This window comes from Camelus bactrianus, chromosome 7, assembly GCF_048773025.1.
Source record: "Camelus bactrianus isolate YW-2024 breed Bactrian camel chromosome 7, ASM4877302v1, whole genome shotgun sequence".
Lineage (NCBI taxonomy): Eukaryota > Metazoa > Chordata > Mammalia > Artiodactyla > Camelidae > Camelus > Camelus bactrianus.
Window position 1 is genome coordinate 51,061,163 of NC_133545.1, and position 24,436 is coordinate 51,085,598.

The 24,436-nt window shown below is 34.9% G+C and overlaps 1 protein-coding gene and 1 long non-coding RNA gene across 2 annotated transcripts in view; one reads left to right on the forward strand and one right to left on the reverse strand.

Moving 5' to 3' along the window:
• The window catches only part of LOC141578161 (uncharacterized), a 404,029-nt gene that overhangs the window by 333,554 nt on the left and 46,039 nt on the right, over positions 1 to 24,436 (reverse strand). The gene's annotated exons all lie outside the window — the stretch shown is intronic.
• Positions 4,311 to 23,531, forward strand: AGR3 (anterior gradient 3, protein disulphide isomerase family member). The gene is given in 9 exon segments (XM_010967161.3): positions 4,311 to 4,607; positions 6,661 to 6,796; positions 9,730 to 9,759; positions 9,762 to 9,792; positions 15,691 to 15,743; positions 16,231 to 16,306; positions 16,544 to 16,608; positions 17,046 to 17,129; positions 18,083 to 23,531. Coding segments are annotated over 8 exon segments (498 nt in total). The 5' UTR covers positions 4,311 to 4,607; positions 6,661 to 6,687; the 3' UTR covers positions 18,133 to 23,531.

The window sequence follows — 24,436 nt, forward strand, 5'->3', positions numbered from 1 at the left end:
TGAAGGGCTTTAGCAGGACTGAGGACTGCCAGTACATCGTTACTCATCAAGCACAAGGAATAATTACAATATGCGATTTACTTGACTTATAGAAACATGCTGTTAAACATTAATTTTTATTGTGGCTCTGTACATGCAGTATTTAGCCCCTAAGAACCCTGACTTGGTTCACCCTGGCTGTGTGAAGCAGCAGATCAGCTGAAAGTGCTATGTCCTCTATTACTATCTATTGAAGTCATACACAAAGATGTATAATCCTCCTAGAATATAATTTATTCTGTGTCTTGGTGTTTTCATATCTGCAGCTTATGAATATAATTTCATTTTTACAGATTAAATCATAAGCTTTGAAACTCAAATTTATCTCATTATGAACATTATATTTGCTGTTTTAAGATTCTTTTTCCTCTAATCTCTTGATAAAAAGGTCATAGCCACGCTCTCTCCAGCCCTTTAAATGGAACCGGTTGTCTCAGCATTTCCAAGAGCCCTGCCCCTGCTTACCCTCCCCCCGACCCACACTTTTCCTTCTCTCTTTCCCCTGGTTCTGTGACTCTCTGGCTTTTCCCCACTCTATGTATCTGTTCTTCATCCACTGGTAAACTCTTTTTGGATCCCTCTGAAGACTTTCCATGGCTGCCTCCCAACCTAGCACACTCCACTTCAGCTTGACCCGACCCACAGTTTCCAAAACAGGCTGTCCCTAAACAGGACCTGAGCAAACTCAGTGGCCAGTCTAGGTCCCTGATCTCCTTCCATCAGAGGAAAAATACTTTTCTATTTGTAAGCATCAGAACATTTTTATGGATAAAAGGAAAAGGCTACCCTCACAGGCTGCAGGTAACAGCCTAATTGAAGAACTTGAATCTCTAATCCAAAATACTACATCCATAATTCTACTTAATCTTACATAGCCCACCAGACAAGTTCCAAGGAATAAATCCCACTTATATCTACATTGTAAAAATACCATAAGTTTACCAAGTGTTTAGGTGTAGTATCCTGAAAGTTCAGGGACTTAGATGGTTAATGGAAATGAAAGGGCCATTATTTTGCATTGGGAGATGTAACCCTTCTTGACAGAGCAAGCAACTGTAGGTTGCAGCCACTGAATGTGAGAAGCTTATAAAAACACCATGCTTTTAAATATTTGATATAAAATAACACTGCTCAATAACAAATTCTGGAGGTACCTATTCCTTTAAACCAAAGATTTTTTTTTTTCCAGAAACCAGTATTTTTAAAACAAGTATTTACCTCTATGGGATTTAGAAAATAAAGACGGATAAACATTCTCTACAGGATATTTTTTCCTCTTTCATTTACTGAATGGCTTCAAAAATCCCTCTTCTGATATGGTACAATATTCAGTATTATTAAATGAAAAAGGGGGGTCAGATATATCGATAGAATGGCACCATCTGTTTCAAAATAAACGTTTTATGTAGAATATAGAGAGATGATAGACAGACAGATAATAAATTAATAGGAACATGCTTGAATATAAAGAAAATTTCCAGAAGAAATTTCAAGAAGTTGATAATAATCATTGGCTCTAGGAAGGAGACTCACACATTGGAAGATGAAGGGAGACCTACTTTCCACTGTTGACCATTTTGTACTGTTTAATTTTAATATATTTTCAGTGAGAGTCAAACTGAAACAGACAGATGGACACACAAACATGTGTGCACACAAAGTGGATAGGTAATTCTAATCCTAAATTCAATTTATGATTTATGTGACCTATTAATTTTATAAAAATATGGGTCACTGCCATTGAAAGAATTAATCCCAAGTGTGGACTATCTCAACTTATTAAATGTCTTTACTTAATTAGACAAATGTATATTCTGTTCCCAAATAAAATAAAATAGGAAAAAACCTACAATTTTGTAGCCTGGAAATTCAATGAAACATTTAAAGTAATCAAAGAAAAATAACTTATTTTGCATGTTTCATCTTATGAAATTTTCTGTAGAAGTGATTTTAAACAAATTAAAGTATATAAGATTTTTCATTAAGATTAAAGTAGATTATAACATTAAAAATACTGTCCTCTATTGAAATAGTTTTCCTCAAATATAGCAGGTAACCAAGAAACTACAGAAAGAGTATTTTCTTAATCAAAAATAGTATGGTCTACAGGGAAGTATCAATTGAATCTGATGTCAATTCCAAGTATATTAACCATAAGGACAACTTGGAAGATGATTACAGGCAGTTTTATGAAAAAATAAATACAAGATCACATTGAAAAATAAAGACCAATAATACCAGAGAAATCTTCAGAAAAATATTAGCCACCTAGTATAAGAGACAAGTACAGTTAAGAAACTGGTTAACATTAATATATATAGAAAATAATTTTAAATTTTTGCTATAATATACATAAATATATTTTAAAGATTTTTACTTTTGAGAATAATCTTTAAAAGAACTATCTGTGATCCATTATACAAAAAGACCAATTTTGGCTGACAAATACATATTTCAAAATATTACAAAAAATTATATAATTTTAATGGCTTTTATTACCTTTTACTCTCAAAGTTGTCCTGGTGTAGAGAAGGTATTACATGGTCACACTAGTGGGAAAGAACCAATGATGTTGATCAGCTCAGACACCTTGGAAACTAATTTCACTACCCCTTAAGTACCTGACTTACTCATTCTCACTTACCACCTATTAATATAGATAATATGCAAGGAATTTAACAAGGATGTCAGAATATTTTGAGATTTTTCTATAAACCATTACCAGTCAAGAACAAGGTGAAAGCTTTCCCACTCTCTTCAAGAGGAAAACTTAGGGATCACTGTCCAGCTATTTCTTTGCTTTATAAATGCTGGATTTAAAGTTTAAAATTGTAGGTCAAGTTTCTTAACCTCCAGCAGGAAGGATTCTATTGAATAGCATGTTCCAAAGAAAATTCCCTTTGAGAATCCTATCTAAGGAAGAAAGTACAGTAAAAAAAATATACAACTCAGTAGTACAGTTAAAGAATAATACAACCTGGCTAAAGGGTGCTTATCTCTGGATCACAGGGAAGATTCACTAGGAAAACTATAAATTTACTACATAAAATGAATACATTTACTCTCCTGTATACATATATCCATCTTTATGCAATAAAATCCAACATTCCTGCTTTGAAGATATGTAGTATAGGAATAATAGCTACTTTCTTATAGCAAATGAAACCAGCACTACATCTCAGGTTGAAATACTAGATGCATGTTCCCTTTAATATCAGAAGGAAGATAAACACCATCTCCACTCTGGCAGTACATTGATTAATATAATGGGTAATTGAAAAAAAAAAAAAAAGAGAGGGAGAGAGGGAGGGAGGAAGGAAAAAAATTGTTGAATACCCTAGATGAAAGACGAGCCAACTTTTTCTGTAAAAAGCCCAACAGAATTATTTTAGGCTTTGCAGGCCACACGGTCCCTGTCTCAGTGCTCCATCCTCTTCGCTATTAGAATGTAGAAGTAACTGTGGACAACACGTGAGGAAATGGACATGGCTGTGTTCCATCCTGTAGTCCTATCTGTGGACACTGAAATTTGAATTTCACATGATTTTCACCTGTCACAAAATATGATTAGTTTTATTCCCCCCCCCCCCAACCATTTTAAAATGTAAAAGCCATTCTTAGCTCTCGGACTGTAGGGCCAGATTTGGTGACCCTGCCCTAGATCACTTTAACAGTAATTAAGTCCAGGAAATAGAACTTGGGGTGGGGAAGGGCGGGAGAGTGTGTGTGTGTGTGTGTGTGTGTGTGTTGCGGGTGGGGTGATCATGGACAAGGCAGTACTGGTAAAAGGGAAGAGAATTTTACTTTTTGTTTTGACACAACTTCACACTTTAAAAATGTTTTACTATAATCACGAATTAACTATAACATTTGAAAAATCTATTAGCTAAGTATAAACCTATCTAATGGCCTGGTTTCCTATTTTTTGCAATGGTAAGGTAAAGGATTTTATAAAGAAGACTATATATATACCAAGTCATCAAATTATAGAAGTATTAAATGTTAAAGCAGCATTTTTATTTTTTTCTCTCTTGGAAAAAAAAAAACTGATCTCTTTAGCTGTTAATTATGTTCCTGTAAACAGAGTTAACTTTAGGAATATTTGCTTTGTATCTAATCTGCAAGCCTCACTGACCTTTCATCAAGAACAATGGTGCACACAGTTCCTACATTCATACTGCTTCCTTCCCGCCCCCCCACTTTTTTTTTTTGGTGTTGAACTCCAGCCAAACATTAAATTGCCTTGGGAAGTAAATGGTGGAAGAGTAAAAAGCACAAAGATGGTATCTGGCCTCCTTTTATGAGGACACTCAATCTTAATTTAGAGAAAGAGAGAAGAGTCTTTTGTGTGTGTGTAGCATGAGAACTGGAGAGAAGTACGAATTTTTCAGACAAGCCTATTTTTGTAAGTTTGCAGGTGGACTGTGCTCTTGTTTCAATCCAGGTGGGGCTGTAGATCGGGGTAGGAGGGGCGTTTGTGTGAGTGCACATGTGCACCTATAAATCCACACCCATTTTTAAACCAGAAACATCCAGAATACTTTCAGCAAGAGCACTTAATAGTTCAGGTAAGCAAGCAAAATTTCTAGATTACTTAGTGATCAAGCTCTGCTATATTTAAATGATCAATTTATTGCTATTCAAAAGTGAGGTCTTCAGTAAAACAGAAAAAAAAATTTTTTTTCTTCTTTTAATAAACTATATATCCTTTGCTGGCTTCATACTTTTATTCTCTACTTAGATAAATGATATAATAAACTAACACTGACCAAGAATGATCCTTTAAAAATTATGCTGAAAGTTAACAATTATTCCTCCCTTATACATTATAAGTATGTAATACTTTCAGTAAATTACTTACGTTAAGTTACTTTTGAAAAGGAAAATACTAGTGTCAGAAAATGCTAACTACCAGTGTTTATAATACCTATTGTTGCCATTTAGTTACTTGCCTCTGGAGTGCACTGTTAGCTGCTCCAAGACCATAACCATGTCATACTTACCTGTGTCCCTCAAGTAGCTTAACTCACACATCTGATACTAGAAGATCATAAATAATTCATGTTCTATTTCCTAGGGAAATTTAATGTTCATCCAAAATTAAAAAATGTAAGTTGACTGGCTTTGAAATAGGATATATTTAATATCTATTTTATAATTTATCAATGTAAAACAGAAAACAAGTATTTTGATTTTAAGTAGAACACCCTGACAATAATACATAATTCAAAATGTGAAAAAAAAAATCATTTCCTATTCACTCTAAATTTGGCAGCTTTAAAATAGGAAAATGGTAAAGCTACACTTTCTCTCTTTTGATATAAATTCTACCTACTTATCTCTGTTTTTATCATAGAGAACTTCTTCTAATACATCCTCTAGATTAACTTTTTCTCACTCTTAACTCTGTACTTTCAGAGATCCCTGGAAGAATCTTAAGGCAATTAGGGACTCTCTTATCCAGGAAAGAGAATGAAGGCACATAAAATGTTAATACAATTTCAGGGATTTTTGAGACTCTGGTAGCCCAATTATAGACCTTCTAGGAGACCACTGGACCCAGGTTAAGACCCTGCCTTAAACGGTTGTTTCAATTTCTCCACTGCAACTTTCACCCTGACAGAGGCTGCCCTCCACATATTGGACTTGGTGATCCAGATTCAGCTGTCTTTACTCCCTACTAAAATCTACCCTTTCTTTGTCTCAGTCCAGTCTGTTTCTTTGTTATGGTCCAAGGTGACGTCCGTAAGGTAAAAAATGGCATCCTGCAATCAATGTTTTATGGTATTAGTAAGTTATATGAACTTAAACTGCACTCCTTATCAGCACCATGGTTACTGTTTAACAGGGTTTTTCAGTGCTTGAATTCCAAGACATTAAAAAGTGGGTACCCTGCAGATTTGGAAAGAAAGTAATTTAAATAGGACCAGACCCACCATTTTCAATTCACCGGAGGACCGAAGGGATACACTGCTAGCAAGAGAAAGATAAAATGAAAGGAATTATTGTTAAATAGGGCAGAGCTGTAAACTTAAGCCTTTTGAGGGAGAGTAAATGATGGAAGGATGAGAAAGATAAGTGACTACAGAGGAACCGAAGAACAAGAAATCTCCATATTCTATTTCTCCTCTGAATTCAACTAAAGCAGTATTTGTTCATGCCTAATCTTACTATCTTGGTATAGAATTAAAATGTTGTTTTAACCTATTAGATCAAGAAGAATCAAAAGGCAAAGAATCTTTATGCACGACAAACGTCAGCTTTCCATTGCATTTAGCAGTTGCAAGGCTTTTAAAATCAACATGATCTTACTAGTGCTGTGAGTGCCAGAATACAGTCAAAAGCAGGCTTTGGGTGCCAGTTTTCTTTCAACTGCCTTCAACTTATTGCTCCCAGGAGACCCAGAATATGGCTTTTCATCAAGGGGACATTTATTGAGTTCACTGTATTTTTAAAATATTTTCAAAATAAAATGTGAAAGTTCTAGGTGGTTTTACCATGTCAACTCACACAAGCAGAGCCATGTGTCACCATAGGTTTGGTCTAACTCTTAACAAATGTCTTAGCCTGAAGTAACATACTGGATTTTAAAAAAAACTTTTTTTTTTTCCTATCATCCAGCTTCTTCTGAGAGATTCTCTAGAAGACATGATGTTACACTCAGCTCTGGCCCTCTGCCTTTTACTCATCGTGGTTTCTTCCAACCTTGCCATTGCAATCAAAAAGGAAAAGAGACCTCCTCAGACACTCTCAAGAGGTACTGTAATCTCAGTTTATTTTCCAAACTTAGTCATTTGGATTGTTTTACACTTCCTCATCTCTTGCCCATAGACTAGTTATAAAGCAAACTCAATCCACTGAAGTAGGGGTTATATACCACTTTAAAATAGGGGGAAAAAACCAAAACAGAAACAATCAATAATTTTAAAGAGTGAGCCAAAAACAACTGAAAAAACAGTAACAATTTACTGCATCTTTTACAGAAATAGTGGAGAAGTGGTTTTGCTGCTTATAACTTTGGTAACCAGAGTCCTCAAATATAATATTAATTGATATGTCACAGGCATATCCTAAAAGTAATCAGGATCCCTGAAAATCTGTTCCAGTTCCCTGTCCTCTATTTTTCAGGCAAGAAAATAATTTGGAATGATTTTACACTGGGATGCCCAGAAAATTACACTTTATCTTCATCCTCCAAGAACTTTGGTTAAACAAGTGTTTGCCATGTTGACTCCACAAAGCAGCTGCAGGAGTTTTAGAGGACGTAATCTAGATTTGTCATTGGTTACATGTTTAGAAAATATTTCTATTTTGTACCTACTGTTTTACTTTGGCCTAAGAAACAATTGTATCTTCATCTATAATGAAATATTTCATAAAGAAAATTCTCAAAATTGGTTCCTACAACTCCAAGTAATAGAAATGGAGACATAATCAGTTGTCTCCACACAATTAATTCTAAACAAGTAGCAGAAACCAAAAAATACTTGACTGCTACTTGGAATGGTAATGTGTGAATCGAGCAAACAAATGAACACCAATTGTAGCATAATTTCAAATTTAAAAATATTGACTTTCTTACCAAGTTAATTCATTCCTTAACAGATGTATTGGGTGTCAGCCAACTGCCCATCAATGTTCAGCCAAGCTAATTAATTCTACTTCAGTTTAAAAATCATAGAAAATATCAATCTAAAAAAATCAGTAAGTTTTGGTAAAATTAATAAAAGAGGGAAATATTTTCTTAAGTATAATTTATCATATATCTCCATACATAAACACAATAATTATAAAACAATGAACTTAGTAGCCTTAAAGTGCCAAAGACCAGATTAGTCATTGCCCTTAAAGACCCTTGAGGGCTGAGTTAAATACTATACTCTAACTGTAATTAAGGTACCAACATTCTGGGTATTCACTTTCAAATGTCCATTAAAACTATTTAGTGAATTTTATGAAAAATATACTCTGTGTGCAGTAAATTTTAAACAACTTGATGATCCTGCTATTCAGTTAATATGATTTCAGTAGGGAAGATGCATGAGAACAGCTAGGAACTCCATTATTAAGAACTGGTTTCCATGTGGTTAAGCACTGTACCATCTAGTGACATATGGGAAACAACTGAGAGAATAAAGCTCAGAATGAATGAGGGTTTAAGGTGGGGGTGAAAGGGAGTTTGGGTACAGGGCACCAAGCAGCACGTAAAGCCCCTTAGTACAGGGAGCAGCACCAAACACTTAAATAGAGAGAATGTAAGAGAAAATAGAGAATATTAACTGAAAGAAAAAAGTAATAAAAAACAAGAACAACAAAAAATGACTGACAAAACCTTAACTTCCTTTTGAATCAAAAGAACTGCTCTGGACCCAGCACCTGGCCCAATGCTTGGCATATAGTAAGTACCCAATAAATACATATCAGAAAATGAATAAAACCTCAGAAGACAAGTAACTATAGACAGTCCTGGATTATGAATTATAGTAATGAACAGAGACCCTGCAGAGAGTTTAAATTCTGTACCACCTTTGACCTATGATTATGAAGGAAAGTGTATAAAAATAACTAATACAGTATGACTGCCCTACAAAGCTATGAACTGTTTAAGAGCAGGGAATATACTGTCTTACCTGCGTACACCCAGTGCTAAGTGGAGTAAGGTGCACAGCAGATATTCCTTTAATGTTTGTGGAACTAAGTTAAACAGGAGCAGAGAATAGTAACTCTTCCCACTGCTGATGTTCTGGCATTAAATAACATTTGCAACAGAATAGGGTAATTAAGTAAGAGCTGAGTCCCACTGGCTGTTTCTATAATAATTTTCATCTAATACAAAATATGGCATGAAGTTACTACTTGTGGTCCAGCAAAGTTGTAAAGAAAATCTTTCAGGATTATTACAGATAGGAAGGCTTCCTGCTAAGGTGAAGGTACTTAACTAACATAAGATGTTGTCAATCTTTTTCATCTGTAGACTAAGACGTTTCCTGAAAATACTTTGAAATATTTCTGGATGTTCTGTGCATTCTTCTCCTCAATGATCTTGTTCTTCAGTCTGTAAGATACATTCCCAACTACTTGTATCACTTTTAAAGGCAAGTGGGTTCTCTCTCTTCTTGTATTGTTTCCCTCTCCTCCAAGCCTTTGCATGCTTCCTAAACTATATTTCATTGCGTCTCTCAACCATGAAATTCCTATACCACATTTTTTTCCCTGTTAAAATTCAGTGCAAAATTTGAAATCTTTTTTTCATGAACTTTGAAGGCATCAACATCTCTTGGCATTCAAGATTCAAGGACACTGTACAGTCCAGTCCAAAGTATTCCTGACAGACTTACAAGATATGCAAAGATTAACTGTTATTTTCTCCTGTGCATTCTGAAAAGAAAAACTTTGGCATGGCCAGAGCTGTCCTTTCAATCACCACTAATCATAATGCACCTATTAAACATTCACTGGGTTCAAGACCATAGGCCTTGAAATTTGAAACAGTCAAAAAATCTCAGCACTATTATCTGAAAGGACACAATCTCTTCTTATCTAGTTATAATTATGTATCTTCTATACCACATGTCAGACAACTGCTTGGTAGCTTAAATATCTGTAGATAGATACCTGCTTATCACGTGCCCATTCCAGAACTCTTTGGTGGTCCTAAGCTGATACACTGATTTCTCTCTTCTGTTTTAGGATGGGGAGATGATACCACTTGGGTGCAGACTTAGAGGAAGGCCTCTTTCATTGTCAAAAAAGGTAAAACACCTCTCAGTTAATTTTGACAGAGGATATAAATACCTCCTCATATAAGAGCCAAAAATTAACATGTTAGCCTTTGAAAAAATACAGTAAGAATTTGCTCTGATGTTGTATGCTGTCTGGATTAAGTGTTGCTGTTAGAATTTTTTCTTGTAAATAAGAGCTCTAAATACCTTTGTATTAATTTCTTAATTACCCAAGCAAGCATTTTGTATATTGAGGAATAATTGACCTATTAACATTACATTAGTTTCAGGTATACAATACAGTAATGACTGGATATTTATATATTGAAAAATCACCACAAGTCTTGTTAACATCCACCAAGCAAACTTCTGAATATAAATTACATAAAACAGCATCACTTCTTGGGCAATATACAAGCTTAAACAGAAAACTGGTTTAGAGCAACACTTCTCAAGGCTGTCTGATCATCAGAACAATTAGGAGAGATTTCTTTGAAGTCCATATTCAGAGTCAGTCAGGCAAGTGCTTACTCAGTATCCATTGCTATGTGCCAAGCACTATTTTCGCACTCAATGACCAAGAGTGACATGGTTTTTATCCTTGAAGATCTACAAAATCTTTGGGGATGGAGCTGAGAAACTTATATTTTTAAGAGTGCCTCAAGAATGTATCAAATATCTAAAGAATGCTCAATTCAACTCTTTAAAGAAAAAGGAAAGATTCCAAATAAGAATTGAGTAAAACACTCTCAACACTAGGCAAATACTAAAAAAAAATAAAAAAATATAGAAGTCTACAGAATAATCTTATTTCCAAATAGAAATGTAAAAAACAAACAAGGTATTAGCAAAAAGCAGCCAGCAGAACATTTAAACAATATATTCTGATAAAGTGAGATTTAGTCTGAGAATACCATAAGATTCAAGATTAAGAAATCTATTAATTAAAATAATTTAAAATTTATAAGGACACAAATCACACAAGTATCTCCTATCTCCATAAATGCTAAAAAGGGATTTAATGTAATGCAAAATCCATATTTGAATTTTTAAAAAATTATCTAATATTAATTTATTATTATTTATCTAAAAAGGAAATAATTGTCCAGCAAAAAGCCAACATCATGCTTACTGGGAAAGCAAATTAAAGTATCCCACTGTTGGATTCTTTAATCAACACAATTACTAACACTGTTCTGAAGATATTAACAAATATAATTAGATGAGAAAAATTAAAAGTATAAAACTTGGAAAGGAGAAGGTGAAAAATCTTCATTTGCAGATAATGACTGTACATGAAAAACCAGAGAATCAGCTGAATGTATTCAGAAGTATGAAGATTCACTTAAATTAGATGAGCTTAAATTAATACCTGGAAATAAACAGCATTTATATATAAAAAATTAAAACAAAGGAACTTATAAAATACCTTATTTAAAATAGCAATAACAAAGATAAAATGTCCTAGGATAAGCCTGACAGAAATGTACAGTATCTATATGAATCTAAATGTACTACTGAGGAAAAAAATTACAAACCTATGAGAAGGGATATTGTGTTATTGATAGGAAGACTCAACATCATAAAAATGTCAATTCTCTCTACACTTAAAAAAATTTTAAGACAACCACCATAGAATGCTACAGATTTTTTGAAACAATTGTAAAATTGATATGGAAACCGACATAAATAGGAACATTCTGAAAAGAAAAGAAATCAGGGGAACTAGCCCTTAATATGAAATATTTTATAAAACTATAATAAAACAAAATATTACTGGTAAATGAATTAAATAGAATGGAGAGTACAGAAATAAAACTTGATACTACAGAAATTAAACACAATAAAGTGGCATTTAAAATCAGGAATAGGGGAAACAGTATGTAAAATAATTATTAGTGAGAAGTTGATAGCCATTTGTGAAAAATAAATAAATTTGAATCCATACCTTACATTTTATATCAAAATAAATTACAAAGATTTATTTAAATGAAATCATTAAGGTACTAAATGATACTATTGCAAAATGTTACTTCTTTACATTCTTAGGGTAGGGAAGGGTGGATATTAGGGTGAAGGATGAGGGGTGTCTAGGATACAAAAATAAAGCACTTAATTTTGAGCCCTAGATGCTACTCCTGCCTTACCCTAGACCTCCTTTAAGCTTGAGTATGGCCAAAGTAAAAAGAAGGGGGAAAAGGACAATAGAAAAATCCTAAAATAAATGGCAAATATTTTTCATTATGTGAATTTCTACACACCCAAAAACTTAAGCAGAAGAAAAAGACAAAAAATAAAAACAGAAAGCTATAGCACATATCATAAGGGTGAATTTTTCTAATAAACAAAAAACTCAAATTATTAAGATAAAGGTCAGTAAGTCAATGAGAAAAAATGAACAAAAGATATGGAGGATAGGTCATAGAATAAAAATAAGTAACCTAAACATGAGTAAGACTATTTTTTACAGCTTTATTGAGATATAATTGACATATTAACATTATACAAACTTAAGGTGAACAATGCGATGACTTGATATACCTATATATTGTACAATGATTACCCCATTAAGGTTAATTAACACATCGCCTCACATAGTTAACTTTGTACGTGTGGTGAGAATTTTTAAGATGTACTCTCTCAGCAATCTTTAAGTATACAATACAGTATTGTTAACTCTGGTCACCATTAGATTCCCAAGACTCACTCATAACTCGAAGTGGGTACCTTTGATCACCTTCACCAATTTCCCCCATCCTCACAACCCCCACCCCCGGAAACCACCAATCTACTCTCCATTTCTGAGTTTCAGGTTTTTTGGGGGGTGGGGGAGTGGGGAGGGCATTATTTGTTTTAGATTTCAGATCCCACTAGGTGAGATCATACAATATTTGTCTCTGACTTATTTTACTTAGCATAATATGCTCAGGGTTCATTCATATTGTCCCAAATATGTTGACAGACCCATTGTTTCCATGTCTTGGCTATTTAAACAACACAGCAATGAACGTGGCAGTGTAGATACCTCTTCAAGATAGTGATTTCCTTTCCTTTGATATATACCCAGAAGTAGAATTGCTGGATCATATGTTGATTATTTTTTCTAAGAAAGTAAAACCACGTTCACCTCCCTCTTTTCACCTTTTGGATGAAAGAAATTAAAAGCTTGCAGACCAGTTTTAGTGAGAGGAAAAAGTTATCTATCACACTACCAGAGAGGATATAAACTGGTACAGATCCTATGGAAAGAATACACTTTCAAAACATACATCATAATTACAAATGTGCACTCTCTTTGACCGAGAAATTCCACCTCTGAAAATTTATTACCAATACACCCATCCACATGCAAAATTAGATATGAATAACGTCATGTTCATCAAAGCACTGCTTCTAAATGTTTAGAAACAATCTAAACACAAAAGATTGAAAACAATTTAAATATGTATCTTTAGGAGAGTAATAAAGATCCAGATAATGGAATAATATACAGAAGCACAAGGGAATGATATCCAAGGTATAACGTTACACTAAAAAAGCAAAACACAAATACGTAAGCATAGTGTGCTAATATTTGCATTTTTAAAAAAAGGATTATATACATATACATACATATGCATATACTTATTTGGTTACATGACCTGAAAACCTCTGGAAGTAAACTCAAGAAATTGTAACACTGCTTACTTCTGGAAGCAGGAATGCCAGAATTTTTACCTTTTTAACTTTTGAATTCTAAACCCTCTGAATTTCTAATCAGTTTTAAATGAAAAATACATAGAACTTTAAATGATAATTCACCAAATGATGCTGAGAAGCAGCCAGGCTTGGCAGGCTCTAATTTTAGGGCATCTCAGAAGTACAGCTAACTAGAATTTTTTCTCTCAACTCACTTTTTTCACAATCCAATGTGCTGTTTCATGAGATTTTAGAACAGGGACCACCTGTTTTTATTTAGTCTGCAAGTCAAGGTTGATTTTTCCATTTTTAAATTAAAAAAAAAAGAAGAAGAAGAATATTTAGTGACAGATGAAAGTCACTTGAAATTCAAATTCCACGTTATAAATAAAGTCTTACTGTAACACAGCCACATTCACTTTTTTTGTTGCACGTTGTCCACGGCTGCTTTCCTGTAATAATGGCAGAAGTGAGCAATTACAAGGAGACCACATAGCCTGCAAAACCTCAAATATTTTACTATCTGCCTCTCTGCCTAAAGTTTCTGAGTCCTTTTTCAGGCGTCCCTACTTCACTGTCAGCCAGAAACAGAAGCACTTCTTCCTTTTCCCCCTGCAACAGAATACTGTCTTGGTTTGCATGTCTAAACAGCCCATTCAAAGCTGAACTGTTAAGACTGAGTATTCTGTGATCTTGATACATTTTTCCTTGGACTCCACTTGCCCCAAAATCTGATGCTGAAATTGTTTTTCCAGGAGTTACATCAGTATCTTTCTCTATACATAGCTGTCCTTGTTTCCAGTTGCCATGCTAGGAGGAAATGGGAGCAGTTCAGGAAATCAGAAATGACTCATGCCCTGAACTGTTCTGTGTCTCAGGACACTTATCTACCTAAGGCAATCAGAGCAAGAGTTGTTATCTAGTAGAAAGATTACTACTTGGTGCTTAGGAGGTCTAAGTTCTACATGTGTTTCTTAAAAAATGTCAGTAAGTATTCTTAGGCTTAGTTTTCTACCAACAAAAAGGGGTAATGATATGTCATTCATCAGGTATCTAGTCTGCTTTTTCACCAGTAAATGTGAAGTTGTTGGCAATTTTAGCTCTTTGTTATAAATTTTAAGAGGTAAGTTGTAGGATTTAGTCTTATCTAAAGTTAACTTACATTCTAAGTTTGAGAATTGAATAAAATAAAACAAAATTCTAAGTTTGAGAATTGAATAAAACAATTCATAAATAAGTTTCTACTGTATAGCACAGGGAACTATACTCAATATTTTGTACTAATCTATAATGAAAAGGAATATGAAAAGGAATGTATGTATGTATGTATGACTGATACATTCTGTACACCAGAAATATACACATGATAAAGTGACTATACTTCAACAAAAAAAATTCACTTTGTTATTTAGCACTTTTGAGACTAAAATTTAAAACAAGATTATTCAATAAGTATTTCACATGGTTACCTCTGTTGTTTTTAAAAAGATTTGTGCTTAATACATAGACACTAGTCTATCTCTTCGTGTACCCAGCATCCTCTCAAAATTAAATATTTTAAAAAACATCTTATGTATCCAAATCACAATTATTTTATCCTTCACTGTAGCTAACATTCTAATTTTTCTCTTATGCTAAAGAGCAGGGAAGTCAATTAGTTACCACAAAAACTTTTTTCAGAGAGTTAAAATAAAAATGACACTGAAAAATACATATGGGAGCAAAGTCTCACTGAGACTACTTGTACTTTGTGAGTTGTGACAAGAATGAAAGGAAGTGAAAATAGTCAAATACTAATAGCCTTTTTGTAAAACTGAAAGCAGACAAAAAAAAACCTAAGTAAAAATTTTGACTCTCTTAAAATTTCATACCAGATGTTCACTGGAAATGAGTATCTTATTCATAACATCCTTTCATCTCTGGAGACAGAATTGACTTTGATGTTTCTAACTGTACTGCACTATACGTAAGAGTGACCTGGTGAGTTTGTTAAGCTAGGTATTCCTGGACCTCACCCTCAGAGATTCAGACTGAGTGGGCCCAGGAGAGCTACATTTCTGGTAAGGCTGATGCTTCAGTTCTGGGGCCATGTTATGAGTAACACCACTACACACTGCAGTGCTGTGATCTGTCAATCTGAGATTTTTACCTTTAAACCTTGTTGAAAGTATGAAAACCTTAAGTCTAACTTCACCGTACATTGTGACTCAAAGTTATTCATTTGGTTTAATTTCACACACTCTGTGTTTAGTAACAAACCATTGATGCTTACTCATCACCTGGAAGATTGTCAATACTGCCAAGGTAATTTTTGCTCCAATAAGTAGTAGAAAAGTGATCTGATTATATACTGTTAAGAAGGCACTCGGCAACTCCAATTTAAAAAAAAAAAAGACAACTGTTAGAATACCACCATTTTACTAAGGTGCTTAAAGACTACACTGACTGTTAACAATCTACTAGTATATTTATGTCCCTTAGAATTTTATATCCCTCTTCCTCCCTCGCTTCCCAGCCAGGTGGGAAAACTGCTGAAAGAATATGTTGTTTTAATCAATGAATCAATGAATGACATGAAATTAGAAAACTAGTGGTTTCATCAATGCAATTATCCCTTGATGTCTTTTTGGATAGACTCTGTCCCTCTTTGCTTTCCAATGAGAGACAAAGTGGCAATGGGCCAATGAACAATTTACATTCAAGTTACAGATGTAAGTGAATGCAAAATACTAGTTTAATTTTGCTACAATAAAAAAAATTAAACTAACTGGCGTTACGTTCTCACCCACAGCACTAAAAAAAGCATTTGCCCAAAATAACGAAATACAAGAAATGGCTCAGAATACTTTCATCATGCTGAACTCATGGTACATGACCTCTACAATGTTTTCTTAGTATCAAAATTCAATGAAAAGTTGATTCTCTTTTTTGTCTATTTTTAATGCAAAAGAACTATAAAGTATTAGTAAATATACACTGTTACACAGAATTTTAAGAGGCCAAATATACAATTTACTAAAAACCTTGTTCATGTAAAGTATCATTTAAATCCAATGTTATAAACAATCCAATCCAATCACATTCATTTTCTTCTTCTTTTGCTAGCATGAGACCACTGATAAGAATTTATCACCTGATGGGCAATATGTGCCTAGACTCGTGTTCGTGGGTAATTGTGTAGTCTTTTCAATCAGATTGACAAAAAAATAGCCTTCTTGTCTTTATTTTTAAATGCTAGTTCAATTACTATTCTTTTTAAAGGGAAATCATTAGTCACCCTGTGAGTAATAGCTAACGTTAGTTCAGTCATTTAATCCATTGTATCTGTACTCTGCAAATTATAAATGCTAAAATTTTAAATACTTTTTAATTAACTGATGCTATTAAGTCAATATCCCAATGTACGTTCAGTACAGTTCTCTAAATTGTGTTGGCAGAGAGCTGTAACACACTAAAATGAGAATTCAGATTAACTCATCATGAATTCACATATATGAAAACTGATTTTGTTTATAAATTTCCTTAATGTTTGTTTCAGAGTAAGTGGAAAGAATGATTTTCTGGACATTTTAAATAAAATATAACTGACTTTATTTTTCTTGGCAGAGCCTTCTGTAACAGTCAGAGCTGATATAACTGGAAGATACTCGAACACATTATACACATATGAACCTCAGGATTTATCGCTATGTAAGTATTCACAAGTTATCTTGAACAGTGATACCAGCAACACTGGACTGTTAGAAGGTCAGTGAAGCCCTCCATCAGTGCTTCTCCACAAACAGTGCTATCCCCACATCACAGTCACTGGGGTGGGTATTCGTGCTAGCGGTTAAAATGCAAACTCTTACCTCCCACCAAAATCAGAATTTCTGGAGTACCTCAGAGTAATTTCTGGAGTACCTTTTATTAAACAAGGATATCCAGTAGTTCTCATGGTCAGTAAAGGTTAAGTTCACCAAACAGAACAGAGTATACATTAAAATTAAACCTTGATATATATAAAGTAGACAAAGAAGCTTATACTATATAGAAGAGGGAATTATATTCAGTATCTTGTGGTAACTTACAGTAAAAAAGAATATGAAAACGAATATATGTATGTTCATGTATGACTGAGGCACTGTTCTATACACCAGAAATTGACACAACATTGTAAACTGACAAAACTTCAATTAAAAAAATACAAAAAAAATTCAGAGCTTAAGAAAGCCAGTCCATTCTGGTATCATATGTGATTTCCTCAAACTGATAATTAAACCTTTTTCTCTTCCTTTAATGCTTATAAGCAAAGAGGTACCTTCTGACTTGGGAGTTTAATTTTTACAATAATCACTATCAACTATGCCTAATAAGAACTATGCGATACTGATACAAAATAATCTGTTAATAAAATAGATACTCCCTCAAAACCCCGTTGATAAAACTGTTTAACAGAAGAAAGCTGATTCACCAGCTCTGAATGGTCTAATCCCTAAATTTACATGTGCACTTTTAGTATAATATTCTTTGATGTTGCAGATAAGTTCCCATGTATTTATAGCTGTTAATTTAAATTGGCCAATTGTAGATTCAGGGGCTAATAGATTATAACATTTGATACCTTCATTCACTAAGAAACTATATATTTACTTTTACTACAGTAATAGAAAACATGAAGAAAGCATTAAAACTCATTCAATCTGAGTTATAATGGATTATCCCTAAGAGGACAAATGTCACGAAGAAAACCTTCTGGGTACTGACTAATACTAAATGGGCAAGTATATGGATTTTGTAACATTTCTATTTCAATTTTTAATGTGTTTGCAGTATTCCTGTGAAGGTAAAATGGTGTTTCAATAAATGTCAAAACCTGAGCATGAGAATATAGTATTTCTACCTGCATCAGCAGCAAAGAAAGCTTGTCATGAGCTGATAGTGGAAACAGGAAGACGTCAATCAGAGGTGTCCACACTGATTGGTTCTATTTCCTCATCTATCATTCATCCCACCAAGTAACCTAATCTTAATTCTGCCCCCTCAACTGTATCAAACCTGCAACTTTAGGTGGCAAATGATCAGCATGTTGCCAAAGCGAATGGATGCATCTCTGCCCACTTAATTATTTGAACTTTTAGCAGCATAACTTTCAGAGTTAACCATTTCTTTTTTCACTCTAAAATAGACATTTAAAAACTAATTACAATGAATTAAACCTTAAATATGTTTTCCTTGAGTTACTGGGTGGATATTTAACACTTCTAATAATTTTAAGAAGACTATAACTGCTGCCAGAATACTAAAAAATTTCTCCAGTTAGCCAATAGAAGAGGAGTATATCCGTTCTGAAATTATCAACCATGCAAGCACCAACTCAATGCTTCACAGGAAGCTTCTGGGATATCATATCTATGTCTTCTATTCCCTTAAATAAAACCAAAAACTTCTAATTTTTTATGGATAAAATTTCTATAATCAGTTGAAGTAATTCTAATTACTAATGGAAATCCCATAATCAGCTGGAAGTAATTCTTAGAAGAGAGAATGTTTCAGATAGGCAAACACATTCCTAATCCACAGGATTTGATTACATTTAAATAATTTGAAATTTTTGACATATGAAAGTACACTTTTACGAGACAGATAAACAACATCTATGAAATTGGTATCTGACTAATTCCAATGTTTCATGAGTGAGAGGAAGAAAGTGTTCTCCCAGGTTTTATTTGCTCACTATTCAGTTCATTTTAAGCAGATCTTTAGCAATAGATTTATTTGGATATAAATGGGTTACATGCCTATTAATACTAGATATCCATGTAGCCTCTTTGCAAAAGAATATTAAGTAACCTTTTTAATTTAGATCACAGTCTGGAGTTGGTTTTTTTAATGCATTCTAAGAGATCAAAGTGTACTGGCATTCTCTAATTTAAGAACTTCATATATGAAGACTAACATAACTGATTCTATTGTTGTACAAATAGTGCAGACAGAAAATGTCAGTGGTCATTTACAGTGAACTAAGAAGAGATCACATGACAATTTAGTTGCTGCTTTAAGAATTAATAGAATATTCACTTGTTTTTCTTCAATTACTGTAAAAATGTTACTAAATAATAGATTATTCTTTATCATAAAAATGTATGTGTCCTTGTACTTGCCATATGTATTTATACTACATATAATTTAAATGTTGGGCAGTTAGGTACAGGTAGGCACTGGGCAGGGGGAGAGGGAGGGGAAAGAAACAGAACACAAGGAACCTGAGCTGTCAATCAACCAGAGCCAGGGAACCTGAGTTGTCAATCAATCAATCAACCAATCACGAAACCAGGATATAAAAACAGGAAAATCAAAAGAAAGGCGCCATTTTTCCTGTCTTGGATTGGCCTGCTCCCTCTTCTCGGGAGTGTACTTTTACTTTTTTTACTTCACTGATAAAAAGCTTGCTTATATCACACTTTCTGTCTCTCGTCAAAAATCTTTTTTTCGGGTGACTAAGAAACAAGGTAATTCTTATTTTCCTTTTCCTGGTAACACAATTATGCATGTAATTATACATATGCTAACAATTACTATATATTATATATTTTATTTGATAATAAATTATATTAGTTTAGTCTTGTAACCAATTTCGTTTCCTTCTCTACCATACTTTAACAATTGAATTCTATATCCTACTTGACATTTCTATCTAATTTCTTCATTTCATAAAATTAGTGGTTTAGATTCGATCACTTCTATGGTTACCACTAACTTTGAAATGCAGGACAAAGCATAGAAGCCACATAGGTAAATACAAGCTTACTTCCATTACTTTTAGCGTTGTAATCTCCAAAAAAGTATTTATTCCTTCTCTAACACATCCAATATTAAGAATTAAATTACTTACACCGACTACCAGAAACAGTATGTGCAGTTCTGTGTGTACAGGCATTTTTAGAAAGGAGTTTGGGGAACTTTCATTTGCATTTTAAAGAGATATATTAGTTTAAAAAGTTACATCCTCAAAAAGAGGTTAGAATAGGATTGTCAGTAAAGAACATCCAGTTAAGTTTAAATTAGAAAACAGTAACAATTTTTTTTAGATGTCCTATGCTATCTTTGCAACATACTTATGCTAAAAATGTATTTGCTGTTTATGTGAAATTCACATGTAACTGGGTGACCTCCTTTCATGTGCTAACAGTGGTTTAGAGGTACTGCACAAGATGCCCATCCTCATCCTCCTTCTCCTTATTTTTTGCCTAAAATAGCAACCTTTCTTTTATATTTCAAATCAATCTCTCAATTTCTGAGTTCCAAAAAGCAATCTCAGTTATTTTATAGCATTTAATCTCTCCCAATTTGATTCCTGCTCTATGCCAGACACCGTGCTTGATAGTATGGACCCAAAGATAAGCTAGATAAAAATAAGGCAATCTTGTTCCCCAGAGGATGTCATAATTTAGTGGTAAGATACATCACAGACGAGAAATAATTCCTTATGAAATAATATAATAGGATGATATGGGAGCAGTGGCAAGATGGCCCAGCTTTCTAGGGAGGCTGTCAGGCTTCCCATAACAATGCAAAACCCAGGCATCTTGAAAGATACAAGAATGCATTCCACCATTATGGAAATATATATAATGAAGTAGAGAATAAAGTACACTGTAAGGACTAAAATTCTTGTTCATTGGTTTAGCTCTAAAATACAGAAGTATACAAGATTTCCTTAGTAATGTCTCAGAATTTTAGATTAGGCATAAGATACTGTGCTAAGCTTCAGACAAACTTTTTTAACACACTGGTTTACATACTGTAACGATTTAGAGAGATTTGCTTCAGAGTCTACAGTAGTATTCCTTAAAACACACTCCTTAGAATGATACATTATACACAATCTGTGTATTCACGAACATCCTTACTATGTCAAGAAAGAAGCTTTTTTTTGCTGTTTTTAAAATTTGTTTCTTATGCAATTTCTCTCTTTTTCACCAAGTGAAATGCCCTTAGGAACTGAAAGTCAGTCTCTCTCTCTCTCACACACACACACACAGCTCACAGAATAAACTTTGTGACTTCAATGAGGGGAGGCAGGATTGCAGCACGAATGCTCAGTAGCATGCTATTAAGTGTGTAATTCCCCTGGTGTTTGCAGTGATGAACTTTATGAGTACCAGTTTATAAACATTTCTTTATAAAAGATTTAATGAATACACTGCCCACAGCTTTGTAATTAGAAACTGGATTTTTGCAGAGTATTGACTACTGCAACTTCTAGAAGTGTGTTACAGTATTTTCAAGGATAGGGCGCTGTTAGCAGTTGAACTGTTCCCCCCAGATTCATAGTTTGAAGTTCTAAACCCCTCAGCACTTCAGTTTGTGACCTTATTTGGAAAGAGAGTCACTGAAGGTATAATTCACTAAGTTAAGTGGTCATACTGGAGTAGGGTGTGTTCCTAACCCAATTTGACTGGCATCATTATAAAAAAGGGATATTTGGACACACAGACATGTACTAAGACAGATTATCACGTGAAGATGAAGGCAGAGATCAGGCAATGCTACAGAAGCTAAGAAATGCCAAAAGTTGCCAGTGAAGCACAAGACGCTAGGTGAGAGGCCTGAACAAACGGCGCTTTACAGCTCTCAGAGGGAACCAGTCTTGCCAACACCTTGGTTCAGACTTCTAGCCTCCAGAACAGTGAGAAAATAAATCTGTTGTTTCAGCCATCCTGTCTGCAGTACTTTGTTACAGCAGCCCTAGCAAACCAGCCCAGATGCACTCCCCTGCCACCCCCAATTTGCATGGTTCTCTCACACTTAGAGAAGACCTGCTAGAACGGAAGAATCATTTCTCACAGTTTGTCTGCTGCTCTTCTACCCTCTCATCAAATTTCTGCCCAATTAAATGTTATTTCAGTACACAAAGAGTTTTACATAATTGACAGATTTATGAAATATTGACATTTAATGCTGTGGTTCGAATGCAGAAGCAAAAGTCATACTCAAAGATAGAGCTAATTATTACATTTGATTATTATTAAAACAAACATACTGAATTCTTTCTATGTTCCACGCACTGGGCTGAGGCCCTTGCATTGATTATCCCATTAACACCTCACCACAAATGTGAAATATCATGACCCTCATTTTACTTATGATTAGCTGGGGCCTGAAGATGTTCAGTAACTTGATAGATAGAAAGAGACAGAGGGAGAGAGGGAGAGAGTCAAGTAGCTAATTAGCAGAGCCAGCGCTCAAACTCAGCAAGCTCCAGGGTCAACACATTTAACCACAATAACGGCTTTGGATGTGCACCTCATAAAAATAAAACGTAACCAAAACTGACATTATGCAATACCAAAACATTTAGAGAATGTCCTTTATAAAAGACGGGCAGTTCATTCTGATTACAATCAACACTTTAGGGAACAACCATACGCGGTCCCGCCATTCTCAGCTTGGAGCCTCCACCCCCAGCAAACCAAAAGACAAGCTTCTACCAGCTCCTGGTGACTCTAACTGTGATGCTTAACGTGGGCGCCTAGGGAGCCAGGAGAAGGAGGATAGGACAGCGCGAGGCCCGCATCCCAGATGGACCTCCTCAGAAACAACCAAAGGCCTACAGGACCCGCTACTCTTACTTTACAGTGCTGTGCACCGCACCCACAGGAAACTTTTCAAGAGGACAGCTTACCTTTGGCGGAACTCTTCACTTGCTTAAAGCTGTCTTTTCGAGTTACACCTTGTCCTCTTGAATTCCTCCACTAACCACAGCCCGTCTGTACTGCGAGCGCTCAAGGCCTGGCAGGCTCACAGATTAGGGCAGGCCTAAGAACACTCGCGGCCGAGCCGTAGGTGCCGCTTTCACGCCTTTATCGCGAAGGAGTACGCAGGCTTCAGTGGCGGTGGCGGCAGCAGCGGCGGCGGAAAGTCCCCTCCGCCTTATATACCAAGGCAAAAAAGCCGCCATCTACCCAACTGTTACCCAGGAGCTAACCCGCACGCTCCCGCGGCAAGTCAGGCTTATATAACACTGCATGGGTGCTGCGCATGCGGGGTAAGGCTGCTGAGTCACGGGGCACCGGATATCCGGCCGGGAGGCTTGCGTCCCCAGTTCTCCCTGCCCGCTCCTTGCCGCGCCAGCTGTGCGTAAATCCTTACTTCAGCAGCTTTTACTCTTCTCCGTAAGGTATTTATGATAAATACTTCCACCTGTTTCTCCATCTTTAATGATGGAAAGCTGGAGCTATCAAAGCTTTAGTGCCTCCAGGTACTAACAAAAAGTGGATTTCAACTACTACTTCGTATCACCTGTTCTGCCTACAGAAAACCTGGAAAACATATTGAAGTGACTCTCTTCTGACTTTATTAATCTTAAGAGGTACTTAAGAATTTTATTTACACTTTGGTATACAAAGAAAATTTACAAAGGAAAGCAACAGACCCCAAAAGAGCAGGTATACGTAGTTTGCTTTGCTTTCAGACCTAGATACAGTGAATAACTTGTATAAATCATGCAGGAGTCTTAGACAATTGTGTTTCTTGGGTCAAGCATCTTAATACAACTCTAAAACCTTCATAAAAATTCCTTGGTAGCTGGTCTCAAAACTCTCAAGCTCTAAAATATAAAAATTTAGTTATCTTTCTGTATCCATTTTGTATGGAGTCTTTCCAAAGAAAGACAATCTCAGAGGCAAGTCCTTCAGGGAAAAACTTAATGTGATGTGACCATCCTAAAATTTTTGTTCTCTGGAGGGCTTCTTTAAAAAGCAATGGCAGCTATCATTAAAAAGTCCACAAATGATAAATGCTGGAGAGGGTGTGGAGAAAAGGGAACCGTCCTACACTGCTGGTGGGAATGTAAATTGGTGCAGCCACTGTGGAGGACAGAATGGAGGTTCGTTAAAAATCTAAAAATTAACTTACCATATGATCCAGCAATCCCACTCCTGGACATACATCCAGAAAAAAATAAAATTTGGAAAGACACATGCACCCCAATGTTCATAGCATTACTATTCACA